This window comes from Blastomyces dermatitidis (genome assembly GCF_000003525.1).
Source record: "Blastomyces dermatitidis ER-3 genomic scaffold supercont1.3, whole genome shotgun sequence".
Lineage (NCBI taxonomy): Eukaryota > Fungi > Ascomycota > Eurotiomycetes > Onygenales > Ajellomycetaceae > Blastomyces > Blastomyces dermatitidis.
Window position 1 is genome coordinate 5,538,489 of NW_025544776.1, and position 20,586 is coordinate 5,559,074.

At 46.3% G+C, this 20,586-nt stretch overlaps 6 protein-coding genes across 6 annotated transcripts; 2 read left to right on the forward strand and 4 right to left on the reverse strand.

Moving 5' to 3' along the window:
* Window positions 1-1,139: 1,139 nt before the first annotated feature.
* On the reverse strand, window positions 1,140-5,335 carry BDCG_03351 (glutamine synthetase). The gene is made up of 7 exons (XM_045418952.1): window positions 4,795-5,335; window positions 4,663-4,704; window positions 4,422-4,514; window positions 3,817-4,321; window positions 3,325-3,746; window positions 1,325-3,248; window positions 1,140-1,252 (listed from the first exon to the last, which is right to left on the reverse strand). The coding sequence occupies exons 1-6, from the start codon at window positions 4,795-4,797 to the stop codon at window positions 3,231-3,233; spliced, it is 1,083 nt and encodes a 360-aa protein (XP_045275406.1). The 5' UTR covers window positions 4,798-5,335; the 3' UTR covers window positions 1,140-1,252; window positions 1,325-3,230.
* Window positions 5,336-7,612: 2,277 nt separating this feature from the next.
* BDCG_03353 (uncharacterized protein) lies at window positions 7,613-11,754 on the reverse strand. The gene is made up of 2 exons (XM_045418953.1): window positions 9,800-11,754; window positions 7,613-9,708 (listed from the first exon to the last, which is right to left on the reverse strand). The coding sequence occupies exons 1-2, from the start codon at window positions 11,423-11,425 to the stop codon at window positions 9,082-9,084; spliced, it is 2,253 nt and encodes a 750-aa protein (XP_045275407.1). The 5' UTR covers window positions 11,426-11,754; the 3' UTR covers window positions 7,613-9,081.
* A 105-nt stretch (window positions 11,755-11,859) lies between these two features.
* On the forward strand, window positions 11,860-14,111 carry BDCG_03354 (uncharacterized protein). Its single transcript, XM_045418954.1, has 6 exons — window positions 11,860-12,039; window positions 12,125-12,513; window positions 12,576-12,646; window positions 12,723-12,753; window positions 12,808-13,759; window positions 13,838-14,111. The coding sequence occupies exons 1-5, from the start codon at window positions 11,944-11,946 to the stop codon at window positions 12,872-12,874; spliced, it is 654 nt and encodes a 217-aa protein (XP_045275408.1). The 5' UTR covers window positions 11,860-11,943; the 3' UTR covers window positions 12,875-13,759; window positions 13,838-14,111.
* On the reverse strand, window positions 13,435-15,972 carry BDCG_03355 (uncharacterized protein). Its single transcript, XM_045418955.1, has 3 exons — window positions 15,716-15,972; window positions 15,090-15,624; window positions 13,435-15,003 (listed from the first exon to the last, which is right to left on the reverse strand). Exons 1-3 carry the CDS (start codon window positions 15,863-15,865, stop codon window positions 14,249-14,251), a joined length of 1,440 nt encoding a protein of 479 aa, XP_045275409.1. The 5' UTR covers window positions 15,866-15,972; the 3' UTR covers window positions 13,435-14,248.
* Window positions 15,973-17,756, forward strand: BDCG_03356 (TPR domain-containing protein). The gene has a single exon (XM_045418956.1). The coding sequence runs from the start codon at window positions 16,038-16,040 to the stop codon at window positions 17,577-17,579; it is 1,542 nt and encodes a 513-aa protein (XP_045275410.1). The 5' UTR covers window positions 15,973-16,037; the 3' UTR covers window positions 17,580-17,756.
* Window positions 17,757-18,862: 1,106 nt separating this feature from the next.
* On the reverse strand, window positions 18,863-20,310 carry BDCG_03358 (guanine nucleotide-binding protein subunit beta-like protein; the record flags this gene model as incomplete). The annotated part of the gene is made up of 4 exons (XM_045418957.1): window positions 18,863-19,288; window positions 19,562-19,879; window positions 20,007-20,133; window positions 20,231-20,310. The coding sequence occupies 4 exons, from the start codon at window positions 20,308-20,310 to the stop codon at window positions 18,863-18,865; spliced, it is 951 nt and encodes a 316-aa protein (XP_045275411.1).
* Window positions 20,311-20,586: the final 276 nt, after the last annotated feature.

Sequence of the window (20,586 nt, forward strand, 5' to 3'; positions counted from 1 at the left end):
ATTCAAATCCGCAATAATAATTAATTACAAAAAGCAGCACCTAGTTTCCTCATTAGGACTAGGTCTGATACATGAAATCAAATCCATCTTATTCATCTGTCATATTCATCATATCCTTATCCATCTTGCTTGCAGGTGTATCCAACAATCCTGCAGTAGCTCGCGTTCTTGGAGGCATTTGTTTACCCCCCCTTTGAATCAATCTTTTCCCGCGATCAAAGCTTTCAAAACAGTTGCTTTTCGTCAGGTTCCTTCTGCAGTTCAGCGATGCAGCTCGCGAGACGTTTTATACCTCAGATAAGAGAAAAAGTAGTGATTGCGGAAGTTTTAATGAAAAAAAAAAAAAAAAAAACAAGCTATCCGGGCTATAACCTGTTGGACGTCTGAGTGATTGTATTGTTGGTAGCTATCTAGTGAGCGATATATGCTTGGTGCGGGGCGCTAGTCCGTACTAGGAAGCCTAGGGCTCCCACATTTTAAGCTTATTAATATGAGGTCGGTGACTTTTTGTTTTATATATTTTAGTTACACATCAGTTTAACTATATAACTATAACTACAGAGTATAGCTGACTGTAAAGAATCAAAGCCAAACCTCCTCCCTCTGGTAGGTTCGGTACTTTGACATCATCCCATTTCATTCCACGGCCCTCTTTTTTCACATGGAATCCTCGTTTCCCGTTTCCCCCCTCCTCCCGGCCCCCCCGGCAATTGTTTATTTAGTAGTGATCACTGACTCCGTACTTGATTGAGAAATGCGGAGAAGTTGAGCTTTTTAAACGGGTCAAAATGGACCCATCGATTCACGCGGCCACCTGCCGAAATATGCCAACCTGCCCGACGACTTGCACAGTAGAGTAGCCTGTCCTGTCCCTAATCTGAATCCTTTCTGCTAGGTTGGTTAGTTGGATGCTGGGGTAGTTAAACGAGTTAGCTACTATAAGTTACTAGTTAAGTTAGTTACTGGGCCCGCGTGTCGCTTAACTTCAGAGCTTTCGTAGCTTCGTCGTTTGTTTGAACCTGGGGCTCCCATCCCATCCCATCCCACATCCGGTGGCGGGCAGCGGCGGGGGGCTTGAATGAATTCGGAAGTTATGTATGTCATGGTCATGGTGGTCATGATTCGATTCGCTTCGGCATAAAAAAAAAAAAAAAAAAAACGAGGGGCGGATGTTCCGTGTCCCCTTCTTTCTTTTACCGAGGGCGAGAATAAATCGTCTCAATCACAGAGCCAAAACCTGCTCTGCTCTGCTCTGTTTTGCTCAGCTGCGCGCCCTTTTTACTCCCTTCAAAGGTTGATGCTGGATGGAAACCTCACCACATGCCTCTTGTGCTAGCAGCAGCCCGCTTTCCCTCCCCTCTCTCCCCTCTCTCCCCTCTTTCAACCTCATGCCGAAATCCCGGATGGATATAGAACATCTATCTTCCTTTGCCTAGGCACATAAACCCGCCGACGGGCGCTGGACCGCTGCTTGGACGATGTGGGATGATGCGCGAGCGGAGATGGTGCGGGGCAAGAAAACACCGCTATACATCCATCCATCCATCCATCCATACATACATACATACGTACCATACGTGGGATGGACACGAGAGACGCGGAGGCGGGAGGGGGATGTTTTGATTGCTTGTGCTGATTTTGGATGACGGAAGCGGGATTGGCCTGTCTAAGCTAAGGTAGTGAGTGAGTGAGTTGGTCTGTCTGGGTAGGGTAACTAGGTTAACCAGGCAGTCAGTCATTCGTCACTCCGGCTCTTAATAAATGACTAATAACTAGTTAACTAAGTTGGTTTGGTTTGGTTTGGTTAGTTAAATCCTGACTCATTTTGCGGGGGAATATGGCTTCGGTGGAAGTGGATTGGATTGGATTCAATGGCGATGTTCTATCTGTCGGTCCCCGCAAGTTTCTGAGCTGAGACAGCTGTGACGGTGCAAGCGAGGAGGGGAGGGGAGGGGAGGGGAGGATTGGATAATAGATAGATAGACAACAGAACTCCTACTGTACTAATAATGCCTACAAGAACTCTTGATTTACACACACACCTCTCTATACAGTACATACTTCTCTCCATCATCCTCTATGCGTCTTGTATACATGTACAAAATATAGACATTTACATTCACACCTATTTAAAAACAAAGCGGACCCAACCGAAGAGAATACACACACACCACAAAGACCGAGAGAACGAGGTTTAACAGTCCACCAAAACGAAAGGTCCCATTCTGTATCTAATTTTCAATTCGTGCCTCCTTTCTCCCAGTATTTTTTTTTTTTTATCCGTCATGGGCCAACGCAAAACATATTTGACACCATTATCTATCCCCGTAGAACAATTTAATTAAAAAGAAAAAGAAGAAAAGAAAAAGATAGGAAGGCCCGAGCCCCATCATATCCCATTCTTAATAACATCCATTATAAACAGTGAAAAGAGGGAACAAAGTCTGCCATCAACATCGGCGGAAAGCAAAAGGAAGGGGGAGGGAAAAAAGAGAAAAAAGAGAACAGGACATTCTAAAACTGAAAACCAGAGAAACGGCGCCGGAGACAACAGCAACCTATTAAATAGAATCTGTGACATTATCCAACAGTTTGGAAAAGGGCAAAAGAAAGAAAAAAAACGACCAACACCGGGCCCACTGACTTCTAGTTACGTATTGATATAGTGGGATGAAAAGAAAAGAAGACAAATGAACCCAAACGAGAACCAAAAAGAGGGTAGGAATGAAAACCCCAAAACACGGAACAAACAAGACCATGCCTCATTACATATATTAATGACGGAAAAAAAAAAAAAAAAAAAAAAAAAAAACCAAAATTAACATAGAACGAAAAGAAGGCGATTACGATGCGAAACTTTGGTGTGCGGTGCAAGGTGTGGACGGGACGGGTTGCTTGGGTTGCTGGGCTGGTGGGTGGCGCGTGCGGACAAGGATGACTTAAGACGACACTGACGGCTTCAAATCATATACAAAAAAAAAAATAGTTTTCCCCTGACGCGATTGTGGGAAAAACGACTGGGAAGCTCTCTCTCTCTCTCTCTTGTCTATCTTGCATCCTCTCCAAGTCCCAGTTAATTTTTTTTTCCTGTTTCATCGACATCCACACACACCACCACACCACCCACTCAGACGGTTCGTCGCCCGAAGGGTATAAATAAAATATTGCGGGAAAACAACAAAGTAAATTCATCGATTTCACTTCTTCCGGCATCCTCAGACTGTTCCCAACTATGAAGCGCCGCAAAGCTATTGAGAGAATATTCGGTTAGTACTTGTTTCCCCAAACACACAGAGCCTTGGAACTGAAAACCACAAAACTTACAGTCTCAACAATAATACCCGTAATTTGATACGGGTCAGCGTTGGAAGCCGGTCTTCGGTCCTCGAAGTAGCCCTTGCCATCCTTCGCGACCTGGCGGGGGATACGGACGCTTCCGCCGCGGTCAGCGACACCATAGCTGAAGGTGTCGATGCTGCCGGTCTCGAGGCGGCCGGTGAGACGGTCCTCGTTACCCTCGCCGTAGACGGCAATGTGTTCTGAGTGGCGGGCTTCGAGTTTCTTCATGGCAGCCTCGATGACCTTCATGCCACCCTCGGAACGCATGGCCTCGGTCGAGACATTGGTGTGGAGGCCAGCACCGTTCCATTCGCCGGGGATTGGCTTGGGGGCGAAGGATATTATGGCGCCGAATTCTTCAGCGACGCGGGCAAGGAGGAATCGAGACATCCAGAGCTGGTCACCGACTGTTGTTCGAGGATGGGTTAGTCCATCCGACACAATTCAAAAAAGGGGGGGGGGGGTTGGATAACATACGGCTAATGCCCTCACAGGGTCCAACTTGGTACTCCCACTGAGCAGGCATAACCTCAGCGTTGATGCCAGAGATGTTGATGCCAGCATACAAACAAGCCTTGTAGTGGGCCTCGACGATATCACGGCAGTGGACCTTGCCAGTTCCGACACCGCAGTAGTACGGGCCCTGAGCACCTGGGAAGCCACCCTTGGGCCAGCCATATGGCCATCCATCAGCGCCGAGGAGGGTGTACTCCTGTTCTAGACCGAACCAAAAGTGTTCGTCTTCGTGTGCGCGCATGAGCCTGGCAGCCTCATGGCGGTAGTTGAACTTGTTGGGCGATCCATCTGAGTCCCAGGTTTCGCAGAGGACGAGGATGTTGTCACCACGGCGGAAGGGGTCTGGGAACATGGCGATGGGGCGAAGGTAGACGTCCGAGTTCTCGCCAGGGGCTTGGCCTGTTGATGAGCCGTCGAAGTTCCATTCTGGAAGCTCCTCGACTGACTTGACGGGTCCCTTGAGTGTCTGTTGTCATGAGAAAGATTGTTAGTACGTTGTTCCTACGTTGGAAATCATCTCCATTCATTGTGGCATTGTGGTGTGGTGTGCAGACATAAGGACATACCTTCGTTTTCGATCGGACACCACTCGAGGCATCAATCCAGACATACTCTGCCATAACATGACCCCGCTGGTCAAGACTCATATACTTCATGAGCTATACAATGGCAAAAGAAAAAAAAAAAAAAAAAAAAAGCTATCAGTCAGCTTTCTGTGGTTGTTCTCAAAATGCCATCTCAGCTGTTTATCGAGCGAAGTGGCAAGAAAAAAAGAAGGGTTCACAGCAACAATAACAAAAAACGTACATTCTCCGTATTGGAGAGATGTGTCGAAGGGAAAGGGTACGCCTGTTCCAAACGCAGCAGGAGCCATCGTGTTAGCCTCGATATAGCTATTAACATCGATGGCGGGTGGGAATTGAGACTGTTCGGGCTTACCATGACTGTTGATGTGTGAGTGATCTTTTGTTGTGTGTGGGATGAAAAAAATATCAAAGTGGCGAACGAAGAGCAAATCGACTAGCTTCGAGAGTAGAAAAGCGAGTGAGTGATGGTGATGGTGATGGTGATGGGATGGATACAGCACCGACTTGGGAGTCAATGAATGAGGATAGAAGAGGATGAGGATAGAAGGGAGAAGGGAGAAGGGAGAAGGGAGATTGAGAAACGGGAGAAGGGAAGAGATAACGTATATAAGAAGAAGAGGAAGCAGAAAAAAGGCTGGAACGAGGAAGAAGAGCAGTAATAATAATATACCGCTGTACCGGGCGCCGGGCCCGGGGGTGGTCCTGCTGTATCGTCACGTCACGTCACCAGCGCCGTATTGTTCCGTCTGTTTTGCCGTATCGACGAGCCACACGCTTGAGTTTTTCGCATGGGGCGGTGCAAAAAACAGGTTTTCTTGTTTCTTGTTGCCTCAATAATAATAGTAGACTGGGGGATTTTTTTTTTTTTGGTGGTAAAACTCGATCAAAAGTAACTCCCTTTTTTATTCTAACTACAACAACAGCTGTAGAGGTTTACTGTTTATTTTACTGATTTTATTATTCCCCTCGGTTGATTTTGTTGAAATCACATCGTGTGTGTGTTCTGCTGTCGAACAAGGGATTGGATGCAGTGCAGTACGTACAGTACGTGGTAAGGTTTTAGATACGTGTACTGCAGCGTATATAAAACAACCGCACAGTAAAAATAAATAAGCTCTTTTCTCTTATTATCCATCTCATCTTGTTTGCGACAAAAACCTCAGACTTCCTGACGTTCCCCCCCCGCGTGGGGGAATTGGAATTGCTGCAATCAATCAGGAATTATTATGTTTGATGAAGATATTTACTTCATCTGCATGTGAGGAACAACAATCCGATTGAAACCGGGGTAAAATGTCGATATTCTCTTTTTCCTCTTTATTATATTTTAGTGTTTTTTGTTGAGCAGCTGAAGATTTTTTTTTTTCCTCCCCGATGATAGGCCAGGGTTCTGCTCGTATCGTACTAATCCAATGCAAGGGGGAGGGGAGGACAAGCCCCCAAGGGAGCAAGAGAGAAGAGAGAGAGAGAGAGAGAGAGAGAGCTTGCTTGTTCCTGGTTCGGATCCTTGACATTGTCATCTCGCCCCAGCTAGCTCTACATACACATATAGACCTCCCCCCGGGTCCCCTGCTAATTCAAACATAATAATAAGCCCGTCGTCCCGCGATTCATGCGAATTATTACTGTCATTATTTCTCATCAAACATGATTATTGCGAAGGACTTTCCCGCCCAAGTTCGTTCCTGCTAAGTACGGTGACAGTGACAGGCGCGCCGGCTCTGCACCACACACCCCGCTATGCTCGGGTGGAGTCGGGATAGAAGATAAGGGCCCGAAACAGCGGTGGCCGAGTAATCGGCGGGCTGTGGCAATTAGTAGCCACCCCCCACCTCAACCACCACCTTGTTTTCAAAGCTGGGTGCCTCTGCGTGCGGCTTCACCCAGGTATGATGTCATAATCAGAGGGAACAAGTTTTTATTATTATTTGTCTGCCTGTCTGCGGCCATTCTTCCGTAGATTTTTATTTATTATTATTATGTGATTTTATACAGAGTCAAGTCCGATGTAATCAGCTGCTTTCAAGGCCTTGATTTTTTTTTTTTTTTTAAAGCTTGTAAACTGTTTCAACAGGTGAAATAATCCAGAGCCAGACTGATACTAACCTACTCAATATTAAATAACCTCTCTATATAACCTTGGAACCTACCTAATTCCCCCACGTCACGTGGAACTTAGGCTTACTTCCACTGCCCACCGCCCACCGCCCACCGCCCTTCTGCCCAGAAACCAGGTTCTGGCAGGTTCTATCCGCCAGCTGCAGGATAGAACAGTATAGTATGTATGTATATATGTATGTATATATGTATGATATCGGCCAATTGCAGCCGTTGAAAATGTCAAACACATTGCAGAAATACTCTGTATATGTAGTATAATAATACCACTTGTGCAATCTGCAAATCAATAAAAGAAGGGAAATGGGATGTGGCATTTTTAGATTGACGGTTTTGGAAATTGGATGAATCTATTTTGAAAATGCTGTTTCTCTCTTTATACTATTATTCTATCAGATATTGATGTGGTGATATTTTCTCTAACTCACTCTCCTGCTAGAATATTTACTCAGAGCCGTTTGTTCGTTTCGTCAACTGGAGGAGAATAGTAAGCTAAACTACTCAAGCTCCACCCCCCCAGCAAGCCAAAAAAAAAAAAAAAAAATAAAAGGGAAGGAGAGGGGGTTTGATTGAATGTGCAAAAATAACTCACTAGTACTGTTAAAAATCCCTCATCTCATATCAACGACAACGACGATTTCTATGAAACCATTCTCCTCCTTCTTCTTCTTCTTCTTCTTCTTCTTCTTCTTATCTGGGAGAAGGGAATGAATCATCCCTTTTTTCAACTGATTATTACGATAATGAAAACAAATTGTGTGTGTTAGAGTTGTTCACGGTTGTTTTTGATTATTGAGCAGAAAACTCTAGTTACATGTAAGTTAGAGCAGAGCTTGCATTTTCCCGCCGGCTAATAATCAATTCCATTGGGGGCGGACAAGGCGGTGGACGCTAGGTTAGACCAACTTGGCTATTCCATCCTACCCTACCATTGATAATTTTTATATCAATAGCAATATATATCTGATATTCATAATCCATCATAATCCATAATAATATTAATCTACCATCCGAGTGTAGCAGCGAAATACTACAGTGCCTGTCACGGCCGACGAACGACCAAGGGGCTTGAAAAGATATAAAACTCTTCTTTTTTCCCAGCACACAAGAAAGTGACAAGCCACAACACAACTTAACCCTAACTCCTGCAGGTTTATTATCTTCATGTATTTATTTATTTATGTACATGTATGTACATACATACATTACTATACGGAGTATCTTATTATTCTTTAATATCTCCCCCCCCCCCCCCCCAAAAAAAAAAGAAAAAAAAGAAAGCAAACGCACGCAAAAGAAACAATTTATATTTAGCTAACAAACTCCCCATCCATCCCCTTTCCATCCTGTCTCATCATCCATCTTCAGCTGCTGTTTCACACACACACCGCCGCCAGCCGCCAAGTCAGTTCCTCCCATTCGTACATAAATACCATACTTACATACCGTACAATACATACCGTACCATACTATACCAAAAATGGCCCCCCCTCCCCGCCCGAAGAACGAACTTCCAAGGTTTGGCCTGGGCTTCCTTCTCCCCTGTTTTTTTTCGTTACTGCCTGGTTTAGGTCAGGTTAGGTAACTTTAGGTCTCCACTTTTGTTTCTTTTTTTAGGGTTCGGTTATCTGTCGCCTTATCGGGCGGCTGTTATTGGCTGGTTGATTACGGAGTACTGGAGAACAAACAAGTGTAAACACAAAAATGATGTGGGAGTAATGGTATTGGTTGGGTATGGATGGATGGGTATTGGGTAGGTATGGGGGGGGGGGGGGAAGGCAAGGGAAGGGAAATTGTGGGGTTAAATAATGATATATATCTCTCCTTCCATGGGATAGATAGTTGTTGAAACACGCCTCCTTTCCCTCCCATCGGACAAAGAAATCGTGCGCTGCTTGAGGGAGTTATGATAGATAGATTAGACATATTGGAATAATGTAATAGTACAGTACAAGTAACATCTATCTTCGGCTTTCCAAAAAAAAAAAGGCCCCCTTCCTTCGCACGGCCACCTGGGGCTGCCTACCTAGATCTTCGCGTCCGCATTATTCACGGCAAGTTTCATCGAATTCGGGGACCCCGGATTCTCTCAACCCCAACCCCAACCCCACTGTTTCAGAGAAATCAAGAGCGGGTGACGCGGCTACCTCTCACTTGAGGATTGATTGCCGTTTTCGACACCAGACTAGACTGCGCGGATCCGGGAAAGTATGGGCAACAAACAAGCGTTTCATCTGCGGTTTCATCTGGGTCATAGATTCATTCATACGCCTGGCAGCAGGTGAAGGGGGGGGGGGGGAAGGGGGGGTTCGCGCGTAGTTCCAGGACATCACTGTTTTGCCGATTGTGGATAGGCGGCTGCTGCCCTGTGGAATGAAGGATGAAGGAATGAGATGTGCTTGGGATAGGGATACCATAGTTACTAGACAGGCATACGCCACATCTTAATCAAAAAAAAAAAATAAAATAAAATAAAATAAAATTGAAAATTAAAAATAAAATATAAAATAAAATAAAAAAATTACGACTTCCGCTTCCGCATCCACTTCAAGACCCATTCCACCAGCATTCCAAGATCCTCAGAAGTCTGTAGCACTCTTGCGAGTTTTCTGCTGAGGTCCCGCGGTCCTGCTCCGGGGGCGTCGTCTGTGAGGCCCCCTCCGCTGTTGCTACGATCATCGCACATCCCGGCAACCCGCGAGACCGTGATGTTGCCGTTGAGTCCGATATCTACATTGATTGTGATTGTTGTCGGGTTTTCCATGGAGATATTTGGGTTTCCGTTGGGCGCGTTGAATAATAGCAACAAGGAAGGTGGTCCTGATATTGGAGTTCGCAGAGATATGTCCACTCTCCGATCATCATTTGATGGCGAAGGGGTGGAAGATGATACGGCAAATTGAGCGTCAAAGCCGCTCCTTTTATCGTTCCTGGGTTTGGGATCGCTGGAAAGCATCGAGTTAAGTTTGGATACTACAGGCTTGATGTTGGTGATGAATGTGACGTCAGGCTTAGATGTCTGTTTTGACGTAGTCGAGCCCATCGGGTTAGGCGGGAAAGACTTGTTGCTTGACCCGACAGTTTTGTTGTCTTGATTGGCAAATACTCTGTCAAGAAGGCTAGACAACAATGCGTATTGGCGTAAGATCTAGAAATAATCGTTAATAATAATTACTCTTGGAGTATACACAAGAACAAAGGAAAGAACGTGGAAAGGGGCAAAAAATCTATGCACTCACAGGTAGAATATCAGCTAGCTGTCGTGGGTGAGAAAAGGGGAGGTCACGAATGGTGCGTCCGACAATATGCTCAAAGGGATGGAAAGTATAAATATGCCGGTGTTGTTTCGGTTGGTTATCGTCATCAAAGCTATACACGACCCTTTCTTGAACTCTTCCGTTAGATGGTGAGGAGCTATTCTCATCTTGGCCGTCTCCTGTCGAAACAACATTGGGTAGTGGAACTACAAGCCCGTCATATGTAACCGTTTTCGGCTCCGGGGGCATGTTCAACCCAAGCACCCTGTATACCTCCGCTGCTGCAATTATAGGTATATGGATGGGGGGTTCCAGGCGCGCAACAAAGCGCCGATTTGGTGTTGTGGTGCCCAAGGCGGTAGAATCAAGTGTAACGTCATTTGGGCTGGTGACGAGGGTGGCAGGAGGGTCCAGCCAGTTGATCAACAGAATCTCAGAGTCGTTTCCATTAGCAGCTGAAGACGACCCTCCAGTGTTCATAGTCGTAAATGGTTCAGCCGCGACCCATTCGTTCGACACGCGTAATGATGGGTAGCCTTCTTCACACTCGATCGCTGCGCTCCATATTTTATGCTTATTGACAGGGGTTGAATTTTGATCGTCTGGAGTGGGTTGGTCGATACTCATGGCATTCGGAATGACCTTATGGTTTGAATCCAAATTCCGTCTCTGCTCAACCCAATACTGAAGACTCAAACCGATTCTTTTGTTTTGGTGTAGACCAGGTTGGCCTACCTGACTTGTGCAAACATGTTCCCAATGGCTCTTCTCTGGATGCCGGCTTAATTCGCCTTCCCATACTCGTTTTAAACTCTCATACACCCCTGTCACTGCTTCGAAGCAGTTGACATCACGACTGAGCTGATCCAATTTGGCTAGTCTATGCAAATTTGAATGAAACGCATCGAGGCTCTTCCAAGGCATCTCGTCATGCTCTCCAGTAGACTGCATAAGATCCTGTTTTAGAACCGCAGTGGCCTCCACTCTCCTTTCTCCCTCCACGGTGCTTGGAGTAGTATACTTTAAGCTGACATCCTTAACGTTCTCTGCGCCGTCTTCGAACTGGATCTCCAGATCCACAAAGTTCCCGGCAATGCTTAGGTCATTTTCTTGCCACAAACACTCGAATCCCTCAAACCTCCCTAGCCTCTCCATACCCTCGCGGCATACGCCTCTTCCAGAAACACGGGTTCTGAGTAGTCGGATAACTTCCTCCATTCGGCGAGTTTTCTCTTCATCAGTGTCCCGTGCGCCACTCATGCCTAGGGTCGACATCCCCATTGAATGGATGCCATTATCGTTGATCCCTGGTCCAGCTAGAGCATCGTTTGCTGCTGGAGATGGCGTGATACCGCCTAAACCAAGAGCCAACAGCGCTGATGGTGAGCTGAATGCGATAGTATCCTCCACGGAGGCAGGGACAGCCATGGGGGTCGGATACTGATGCGAAGAAACACTGGGATGATGTCCATGGCCAGAAGCAGAAGGCGTCCGAATAGAAGGGGACTTGTGGGAAAGCGGACGACCCATAGGCACAGCTGATGGGTGAGGGGGTGAGGTTGGGTGAGGTGTTTGCCCAGGGTTGTGCTTGGATGAGGGGGTAGCCATGATGATAGATTCGATGCCAACAAGTAGATTTCAAAGAACGACAAATGATAGAAGTCAGTGCGACACAACAACGAACTGGTTTGAGAATATCTAGTCGCATAAAAGGGCCATAAAAGGGCCTTTTATACAGCAGCAGAAGCTGCCACGGCAAGTCACAGCTTCGATTGTGAGGTACAGCTCAATCGTAACCAGAGTCGAGACAACCCTATGCAATCATTTTTCTTTACAAAACTAACGTCGCTCAAAAATGTGAGCGCCAAAATATCCGGTTTGGATAAGCCTTTGGATTTTGCAGTTCCATCTTGAGCTATTATTGGGGTGAATACAGATTAGTATGAAGTTGAGTGAAGCCTCAGGCTTCAGCTTTGGGCGTTGAACGCGAAGTCATGTGATTTGTGATCAAACCTACAAGTGACATATAATCTACGGAGTACTAACTTCACACTTTTATTAAACGCCTTTTACTCCAATTGCACAATTATCGAGCTAGCAGAAGTATATATATATCTCTCTATCTGATGGCAACAATTATCTGTAGCGCGCGCCGCGCTATTTTCAACCCAACGCGATTTTACTTTAGATCTTTGACTACCTTGCAGGGCAACTCACATATCGTATGCTTGATATAAGCCCTTCAATTCCAGTTACGCATTAGAAGAACAATTGTGGAAAAAGTGCTGATACTGATTATTCCCACAGTTCGTTTTCCCAAATCCCCAAACCCCGAATAGCTATATACTCTCTCTTTTACCTACAGATCCTCCGAAACCCAACCTTGCGATCGGAGTGACGTCCAAACTTCCTCCAACCACTAACTCTTTGAAAGAAAATCCGGCGTTTCTAAACACGCTCCAGTCAGTCATTGCAGAGCATGCACATGAGGATCCTGAGGTAGTGTCGCAGGCGCAAGTAATGGCTTACACGAGTGGGGTAAATCTTGCTACTGGTGGCCGGGGGCAAAGGCAGCGGAGACGTGGCGCTACCAGTTCAAATGAAGGCTTTAAGGATAGCACAAATTCCACTAAGAGAGGTGGATGGATTCATATTTTCGATACGAGGAATCCCCCGGAGTTTGCTAGGATCGCATGGTAAGATTTCAATCTCGTAGCTCATGTCACCCTAAGACATTAATTTTTTCTCCCTCCCGCAGGCCAGAAGATATATTCGGCAGCCTGGAAGTTGATGGGAACGGAAATATTGAAGGGAATTACCAGCCCAGTGGTAAGTCTATAAAGCGTACCCGGTGTTCGCCCGTCGCTTTTAGTAGGACTTGCTGGTTAAAACAGTGGAATGCTAGGTACCTACCGGGTCATCACCTCGAATGGAATGTACGTGCTAATCCCTCCTACGAGATAATGTTCACCACTAACAAGCATATGCAGCCTTGGTCTCAGTCCATTTTTGCGAGAGAAGCTTGTTCAGCGCCTTCGATCAGAGGAGAATAATTAGCGCAGCTAGAGGCTAGAAATTTGCATTTAGGCAAACCACTCCACTCCTAATATATGAACCCCCATGGTGTGAAACATGGGATTGCCGAATCATTTATGGCAGGCCACTGCGGCACCACGAAGGTTTAGTGCTCTGCATATTTGGCTGCTCAATTGAAACACCTTTGCGTGGACCCTTATAAGGATCATTCTCTTATACCCTCGTTGTGTTAACAGTTGTGCCATTTTTGCCTGGATTCCTTCAATATTCATGATGGGATTGCCTGTGCATATACCGCGACAGCATCATAGGAGCAACATATAGTTTATGTCTTATAGGCTTGCATGCACAGCGCGGGAATATATCAAATATTTCTCGAATCGTGGCTCGGCTTACAAAACCTGCCAACACTGTATTGTGGACAAACCATAGCACGGTCGTATCTCGTTATGGCCCTTCTTTAAACAAGTGGCAATTGAGACAATGCACTCAATTCGCTTGTCCTTTATCCTTTCCAACACTCATCCCATGGGGAATCAATCATATCTGTGAGAAAATGTTTACATGTGAAAGGAAGGAAGAATAGCAGCTACAAAAATGACCTGTGATGTCTTTGTCAACCCACTGACAGAATGGGCCAGAGTGCAACCTGTTTAGACTACTATATAACCACTTAAGCTGCTGCTTTTGGTGGGCGCAGGCGACGAGTGGCTCAATTAGTGGATTTCTTTCATGAAACCCAGAACATAGCACGTTACCAACATCAATAAAGATCATTAGAGAATTCGTGAAGAAACAAATATCCAGCGTACACATGTGAAAATGACAGCAGCGGGGGCGGGTACAAGACAACAAAGCTTAAAATCAAACGCGGGCATAAACCTGTCAACCAAGGCTAGCTCTCCTGTGTGTATTCAGCCCCTCTTCCTCCAGTGTTAGCTGGTGGTGGTTGAGCTCTTTTGCCCCAGTAGCTGACAAAACCAGGTTCTTTGCGGCAACTTTGGTCTTCTCTTCTTCCGCCATAGTGGGCAGCTATGTACGGTTTAGTCCCTGTTCCGGTTCCGCCCTTCACTTCACATATTCCGGTGATGAGAACACGCTAAAGAAGCATCCCTTTCTGCGCCATCTCCAAAAGTCCACAACTTTTATACTGAGGCTTTATGTATGTGCATTTAGAGTCAAATATCCCACGATGTCAATAAGAAAGAACTCCATCGAAGCAAATATTTGTAAAAATTTCATTGAAGTTGAAAAGAATCAGCAATATGTTGACATTAATATATGTAATTGATCCGTAGGCAGTAGAGACAAATGTACAAGGTTCCAAATGGTATCATAGTAAACAAAGCGAATGAAGAAGACAACTGAGAATGCGGCCGGCCCTTTCCAGCATCGTTATTTTTTGAAGAAACTAGTAATTCGTTGCGTCCCGCTTGTCGTCCTTTTGGCACCCCCCTGCTTAGGAGTTGACCCGTTGCTAGTGGCACTCCTCATTTTTCTACCAATGGGCTTTGTGGGGGAGTGGATAACATCTTTCTTAGGAGATGGCTGCACAGAGTCTGATTGCGTTATCTTGGGGAGTTTGGTAGTCACATCAGTGTCCTCAGCAGCCTTCGGAGATCCCCGTTTTCGTTTGACCGCCGAGGTTTGCGAAGCGGATGGGGCATCGGAATCTGACTTGAACGAAGTCAAATATATTGCATCTTTGTTACCCTCTTCTTCTACTTTCTTTACTTTGCTCTCTTGATCAAGCGCTGAAACATTCTTTGCTCCTGGTTTTTCACCGCTAGATTTGCTGATATCGCGAACTTGGGCTTTCTGTCCAGGCTTGCCTTTGCTCCCAGCACTGGCGAAAAAGTTCGCAATGTTGCTTTTATTCTCCTTGCTGTTTACTGGGATAATGAAATCTGGAGAATTGTTTCCTACTTTCCCTACTTCTTTGCTGACGGGGTAGCACTCGAGCTCCCCTTCGTACGGTTTGAGGATGGATTGGAGTTCCTTTGACCAAGTCACGCGATGGGGATCCAGCCATGTAGCCATTTCAGGGCTACCTTGATCGAGAATGACAGGCATTCGATCATGAAGAAACTTAAGATAGGGATTCGAATCAGTGGTAATTATAGTGTACGTGTAGAGTTTCTCATCAGAGCCTATGCTTGGTTGTCAGAAAGTGGCTTCTGAGTGCTATTGTATTTGAGACGCCGGAACACTGCAGAATTTAGAATGGAACCCATACCTTCATACTGAACACAGTCCCACAGACCCGCGAAACACATCAAATCGCCGTCCTTTCGTCGGACATAGTGGGGAACTTTATCTTTCCCACCGGGTCCCTTTTTCAGCCATTCGTAAAAGCCTTGACAGACTACAACACAGCGCTTCTTTTTCTTCATTGACGTCCACATTCCCCTATCCTCGATTAAAGAATCGTCGCGACAGTTGATTGTTTTCAGCATGGAGCCGTAATCAGGGGACCTTTTGGTCCAAAATGGTATTAAACCCCATTTCATGCTTTGAAGTTTATAATGAGTTCTGCGCTCTGTTGTCTTCGTAGAGCCATCATTTGCCCCTTGATCTTCCACTTGCTCATTGCTGCCGGTGTCATCGTCCTGGGAACCAACAGCGCCACCGTGATCAGAAGCGTCTGCGCGATAGACCGCGCCGTAACTCCCAGGGGCAAAGTTGTAAGTTTGCCTCACGTCATCGTCATCTGCGGCCTCATCCACAGGATGGCCACGTTGTTGTAATTGGTTTCGGATGAACGCGAGGCGCTACACAAAAAGGATCATCATTAGACGGCCAGAAAGAGCCTGAAGGGAGGTAGAATGACTTGACACTCCGTAAAGGTGGCGGGTTACATACAATACCCATGGCATACCGGCCACACATCTTGAATGTAGTTTTCCTTATATACCAATGTGCGTAGTATATATAAAAAAGCTGGAAACGGTCTTGAGGTTTTGCACTGGAAATAGCAGTTGCCGTTGAGACATGATATTGCCAAGACGTCATTGCCTTGGGGTGGAGCGGAGTGGAAGGGAGCTCGGACCATTATGCCAAGAACGGACAAACAGAGCAAACAGACCTGATATCAATCTATTTTCCCGCAGCTCTTCCACCCTGAATTCTTCAAAAAAAAGCTTCGATGCATCTGGCGAGTTATTTCCGTTGAGCCCTGCCATTGATGCTGCATTCTGCGTATGGAAACACATCTGCGTCGTCTATGCTGAATGGTTTCAAGAAATTCGTCTTAAAAATTCAATTTACAGTGCGCAGCCTATCGGCCATGTTCCGGCTGATACCAAAGCGCATCAGCGCCTCTCCGCCCCTCCGCCAACCACAAACCCTCCCCTCCGCCGTACGATTCCTCTCCACCACACCTCGATCTCATCCTAGGCCTCAAATAGCCCCGTTACCGAAATATCGACTGATTTCCAACCCGCCGATACAAGTCCGGTTCAACAGCACCTCGCGCTTCCAAAAATTCAGGCAAGATTACAAGGAAGCGTGGGGTAAAATATGGCAAACAAACCCAATTGGCTTCCCGCTCACTCTATTATTCGTGGCGGTGAATGCGGGGTTACTTGTATACATCATATACGACCGGGTTACTCGGGTAGACCCATACCTTAACAGATTTCCGCCAGAGGTGGCTGCACCCCTTCGCAAAGCGCTTCACCATTCTGAAATCCGACCAGATCCTATCTTGGCACTGCAGCTGTTTAGGGAGGCACTTGTTGTTGCCGAACATGTTCAGATGCACCCATTCTCTGACGAAGTCCTGGGTATAAGAATCGCAGCCGCTGAAATGTTGGAGAAAAATGGGCTGGTCAAAGCATCCATTGACATGCTTGAGAAGACTCTAGCAGACTGCAAAGAGTGGGTAACCAATGGGAGGAGAAGGCAAATGATAATTGATAAACAAAGAGTCCACAATCCCCCCGTTGTACCTGTTGACCCTGAAGCTGCGGAAGCAGCAAAAAAGGCACTAGAAAAGGAAGGAATGGAGGCGAAGCTTCGTGACCAAGTTATGAAAAAGGTCATTGGCATTAAAATTAAACTAGCAGATTTATACTCGAGTAATTCCGTGCAGGATATGGACAAAGCGGAGAATTCCCTCATTGGTGCGGTTAACGAGAGTGCTGGGGAGGTCCGAAGGCGCAGAGAATTGAATCTGCCGGTTTCGCGCGACGATGGAGATGACTATGTTAACCTCACTGAGATTGCTGCGTCGTGCAATGACCTGGCTGATTTATATGCCAAAAAGGGCAAACACCACCTCGCTGCGACCTTATACATACAGAGTCTAGGTTTGATCAAAGAAGAGGAGGGCCAGTCGACGACGTGCGCGCAGGTTGTTCTCCTTAACAACATCTCTTCCCAGATGGCAGAGGAAGCTCAAAGGGCAACTGGAAAATCAGCATCGATACCGAGGTCAGACGGCTCCCCGATATCTAAACCGGAGCTATTAGATGCTGCCGCACAGTGGGCAAAGAAGGCTTTGGATGTTGCAGCACATATCAAACCGCCAGTCCGGAACGAAGATTGCGATCAATCGTGTCTGGCTGCGCTGTATAATTTGGGCGAGATTTCGGAGATGCAGAAGAAATTCGCAGAAGCCCGTGGTTACTATGAGAAGGGCAGGCAATTGGCCTCTGAGCTACAGTTTGAGGAGGGAATTAAGGTATCAGATGATGCTATAAGGAGACTTAACAAATTGAAATAGGCCTGTTTACTTCTATGGAAAATTTTTTGTCTTACTTTTTGTACTATATATTTATACAATGATACCCTGCTACATTGCTAGATTGGTCTTCGATGAAAATACTATGCCACCTCTATTTACTTTTAATCAACAGTGACAGGGGAACAATGCAAATATGACACAGCTGAAGATGGAATCGTTTCTAGCTTCACATGTCCTCTTAGTAGGTCAAGCACTGGACTCAGGCTTCTGCGTGAGTCTGATTGACCTGGAGGATTTCTGGGACTATGATGGTGGAGAAAACTGGTTGATTCATTCTAAGATGTGAAGTAGAGATTTAGTAAAAGTCAAACCAAAATCGAGCAACGTTAATAAACCAAAGCCAAGGCGTTGTTGTGAAGCATGGGGAAATGTAAGTCTACATCTATCACTAGAAAGAAAATCGACACGGGAGCAGCGTGGCGCCGAGAGCACGACCATCCATCTTCTGGTTAATAGGCACTTTGGTTAGATCTTGGATTTCTTTCCGGCCAAACTTAATGAAGTCTACTGTGACTCGATAAAATAATCCAGCAGTAACAGCGAGTCTTCCGGCACTAATAGAAGAAGCGACGGTTCGAGAGACACAGCGAAATAGGCCTTTGGAACTCAAGTGTTTTCGCGGGATATTAAGGTGATGGTTAACAAGAGTTGAAGGAAAATATTGTGGGAGAAAGCTCTTCCCGATGTACAGCAGTGACCAAAGCTGGTAGACGCATGGAGGATTCTCTCAAAAAAGATATGTATCTACGATCATAGAAAAAAAGTCGACCATAATTCGAGGAGGAATTTAAGAACATAGAAAAATTAGTTGGTATTTTTTTTTTTTTTGTTCGGCTTTGCATTTCGCATTCCTTGCTTCTAGATTAGTAAGGGCATGCACGGTATGGAAATCATGTTTTGATTCGAAACAGTGGCATGAGACAATTTCTTCCTCAGCGTGGAAGGGATTTGTTTTTTTCGACAGAACTTAACTTTCTTTCTTTGGTCCTCTTTTTATCTCGATAAAAGGGTGGGAAAAAAAGGCAAGTCAACTCTATCAAAAAACACAGAAAACTCCCGTTCCAGTCCACCGAAGAAAGAAAATGGGAGAGAGAGAGATATAATAAAGAAAAGGGGTAGGTGGTTTTTGTCATTTGCTCATTGCTCATCCATCGCAACCCAGCCATCCAGCCTGTAATTTCCACAACAGCTCCGTTTTTCTATTTGCTTCCGCCCCAGAGACAAACATATTACACATAAACGGGCACACACAGAGATCCCTCCTACGTTCTCGACATAACACCCCAGGCTCGGATCTTATTATCAGTGTATCCAGCAAACAGAGTCTGGCCATCAGCGCTCCAAGCCAAGCTTATGCACTCAGGCTCACGGCTCTTCTTTCCCTTCTCAACGAATTCAGGCTTGAGCTCGTCGACCTTGCTCTTCTTCTCCAGATCGAAAATGGTGATGCTGCTGGAGGTGGCAGCGCAGAGCCAGTAGCGGTTGGGGGAGAAGACGAGGGCGTGGATCTCGTCACCGGCTTGGAGGGAGTAGAGGTGCTTGGACTCGTTAAGATCCCAGAGCATGGTGGTGCCATCCTTGCCACCGGAGGCACAGAGGGATCCGTCGGGGGAGATGGTGACGGTGTTGATGTAGCCAGTGTGGCCGATGTGGTCGGTTTGGATACGGCAGGATGAGAGTTCCCAGACCTTTTTCAAGTTTCGTGATATTAGCCAAAACGAAATCTACTGGAAATATGGTATTCATTTGTGCCTTCTTTTTCAACCGTATGAAAAATTGTAAGGGTTTTCCATCAGGGCAATTGGTGAAGTTTGTCTCATGGCCTCTTAAGGGCTCTGAAGTAGCAAATACGTAAATGCAAAACATCATTTGGGCATATATAATCGTAAATCCGACACATATGCAACTGGGGGGGGTTGGGGGGTCGCAATTGAGCGATATGTCAAATATTTATTTCGTACCTTGACGAGTTTGTCCCAGCCAGCAGAAACGATGACGGGGTTCTGGGGGTTGGGGCTGAAACGAACGCAGGAGACCCATTCGGTGTGTCCCTTGTCGGTGATGGTGAACTTGCAGTCACCCAGGGTGTTCCACAGCTTGATGGTCCGGTCGCGGGATCCGGACACGATCTGGCGGTTGTCGGCAGAGAAGGAGACGGACAAAACATCATTGGTGTGGCCAACGAAAGTTCTGGTGGTGTTGCCAGTAGCCAATTCCCAGAGACGAAGGGTTTTATCCCACGAAGAAGAAAGCGCGTAAGCACCGTCGGACGAGATCACCTAATTCACGAGAAGAGGGAAAAAGCAATGCACAAGAATCAGCCGATATTGCTCCCTCAGAAGACCCTTTTTAACAACTCCTTTTTGTTTTTTCAAAGCTTCTGGGATGGTATTCTTTTTTGCATACACAGTCGGAGACAATGTGCGAGTGGCCATGAAGGCTCCGCTTGGGATATCCGTATGCGGTATCATCACGAGTCAAGTTCCAGATGATCAGGGTCTTATCGCGACTGGCGGAAAGGAGCATATCGGGGCTAACATAGTGATTTTGCCAGTCAGAATTCCACTGTGTTCTTTTTGGCAAGCTTCGAGATATATTTATATAAGAAAAAAAAATTGGTTGTAGCTTACTTCTCCAACGAAGTGGCCAGGGAGGTGACCCAGCCATTGTGGCCTTCGAGGGTCCCGCGGTGGACAAGCTGCTCAGCCATAGTGTGCAGGCTCTCGGTCGAAGTCTGAGAATATCAGGGAAATCCTCGTGGGGGGGGAGGGTTGGAAGGAGGAGGATGGATGGCGAGCAAAGCAATGTCTGTCGTTGAGCTGGTGGTTCTTCGTCGTCGTCTCTTCTCCCAGATGGAGCGAGGTTCCGGCGCCCAGACGAGCCCTAAGCGCAATTTGGTGGCCGGCTTTTTTGTGTGTGCGCCAGAGCCCTAGCGGACCTAAGCGAGGGGGGTGGGGGTCACGTGGATCTACACGCCGTATCAGAC

Bases quoted from the DNA above. Each gene is read 5' to 3' on its own strand.
- BDCG_03351 (XM_045418952.1), bottom strand. The intron at 4,515-4,662 runs GTACGTTTTTTG...GCCATTGTATAG, and splicing joins ATCTCTCCAATACGGAGAAT to CTCATGAAGTATATGAGTCT. The intron at 4,322-4,421 runs GTATGTCCTTAT...TCATGACAACAG, and splicing joins GTGTCCGATCGAAAACGAAG to ACACTCAAGGGACCCGTCAA.
- BDCG_03353 (XM_045418953.1), bottom strand. From the start codon at position 11,425: ATGGCTACCCCCTCATCCAAGCACAACCCTGGGCAAACACCTCACCCA. The intron at 9,709-9,799 runs GTGAGTGCATAG...GATTATTTCTAG, and splicing joins AGCTAGCTGATATTCTACCT to ATCTTACGCCAATACGCATT.
- BDCG_03354 (XM_045418954.1), top strand. From the start codon at position 11,944: ATGGCAACAATTATCTGTAGCGCGCGCCGCGCTATTTTCAACCCAACG. The intron at 12,040-12,124 runs GTATGCTTGATA...TTATTCCCACAG, and splicing joins TGCAGGGCAACTCACATATC to TTCGTTTTCCCAAATCCCCA. The intron at 12,514-12,575 runs GTAAGATTTCAA...TCCCTCCCGCAG, and splicing joins GAGTTTGCTAGGATCGCATG to GCCAGAAGATATATTCGGCA.
- BDCG_03355 (XM_045418955.1), bottom strand. From the start codon at position 15,865: ATGACGTCTTGGCAATATCATGTCTCAACGGCAACTGCTATTTCCAGT. The intron at 15,625-15,715 runs GTATGTAACCCG...CTTTTTGTGTAG, and splicing joins GCCGGTATGCCATGGGTATT to CGCCTCGCGTTCATCCGAAA. The intron at 15,004-15,089 runs GTATGGGTTCCA...AACCAAGCATAG, and splicing joins GGACTGTGTTCAGTATGAAG to GCTCTGATGAGAAACTCTAC.
- BDCG_03356 (XM_045418956.1), top strand. From the start codon at position 16,038: ATGCTGCATTCTGCGTATGGAAACACATCTGCGTCGTCTATGCTGAAT.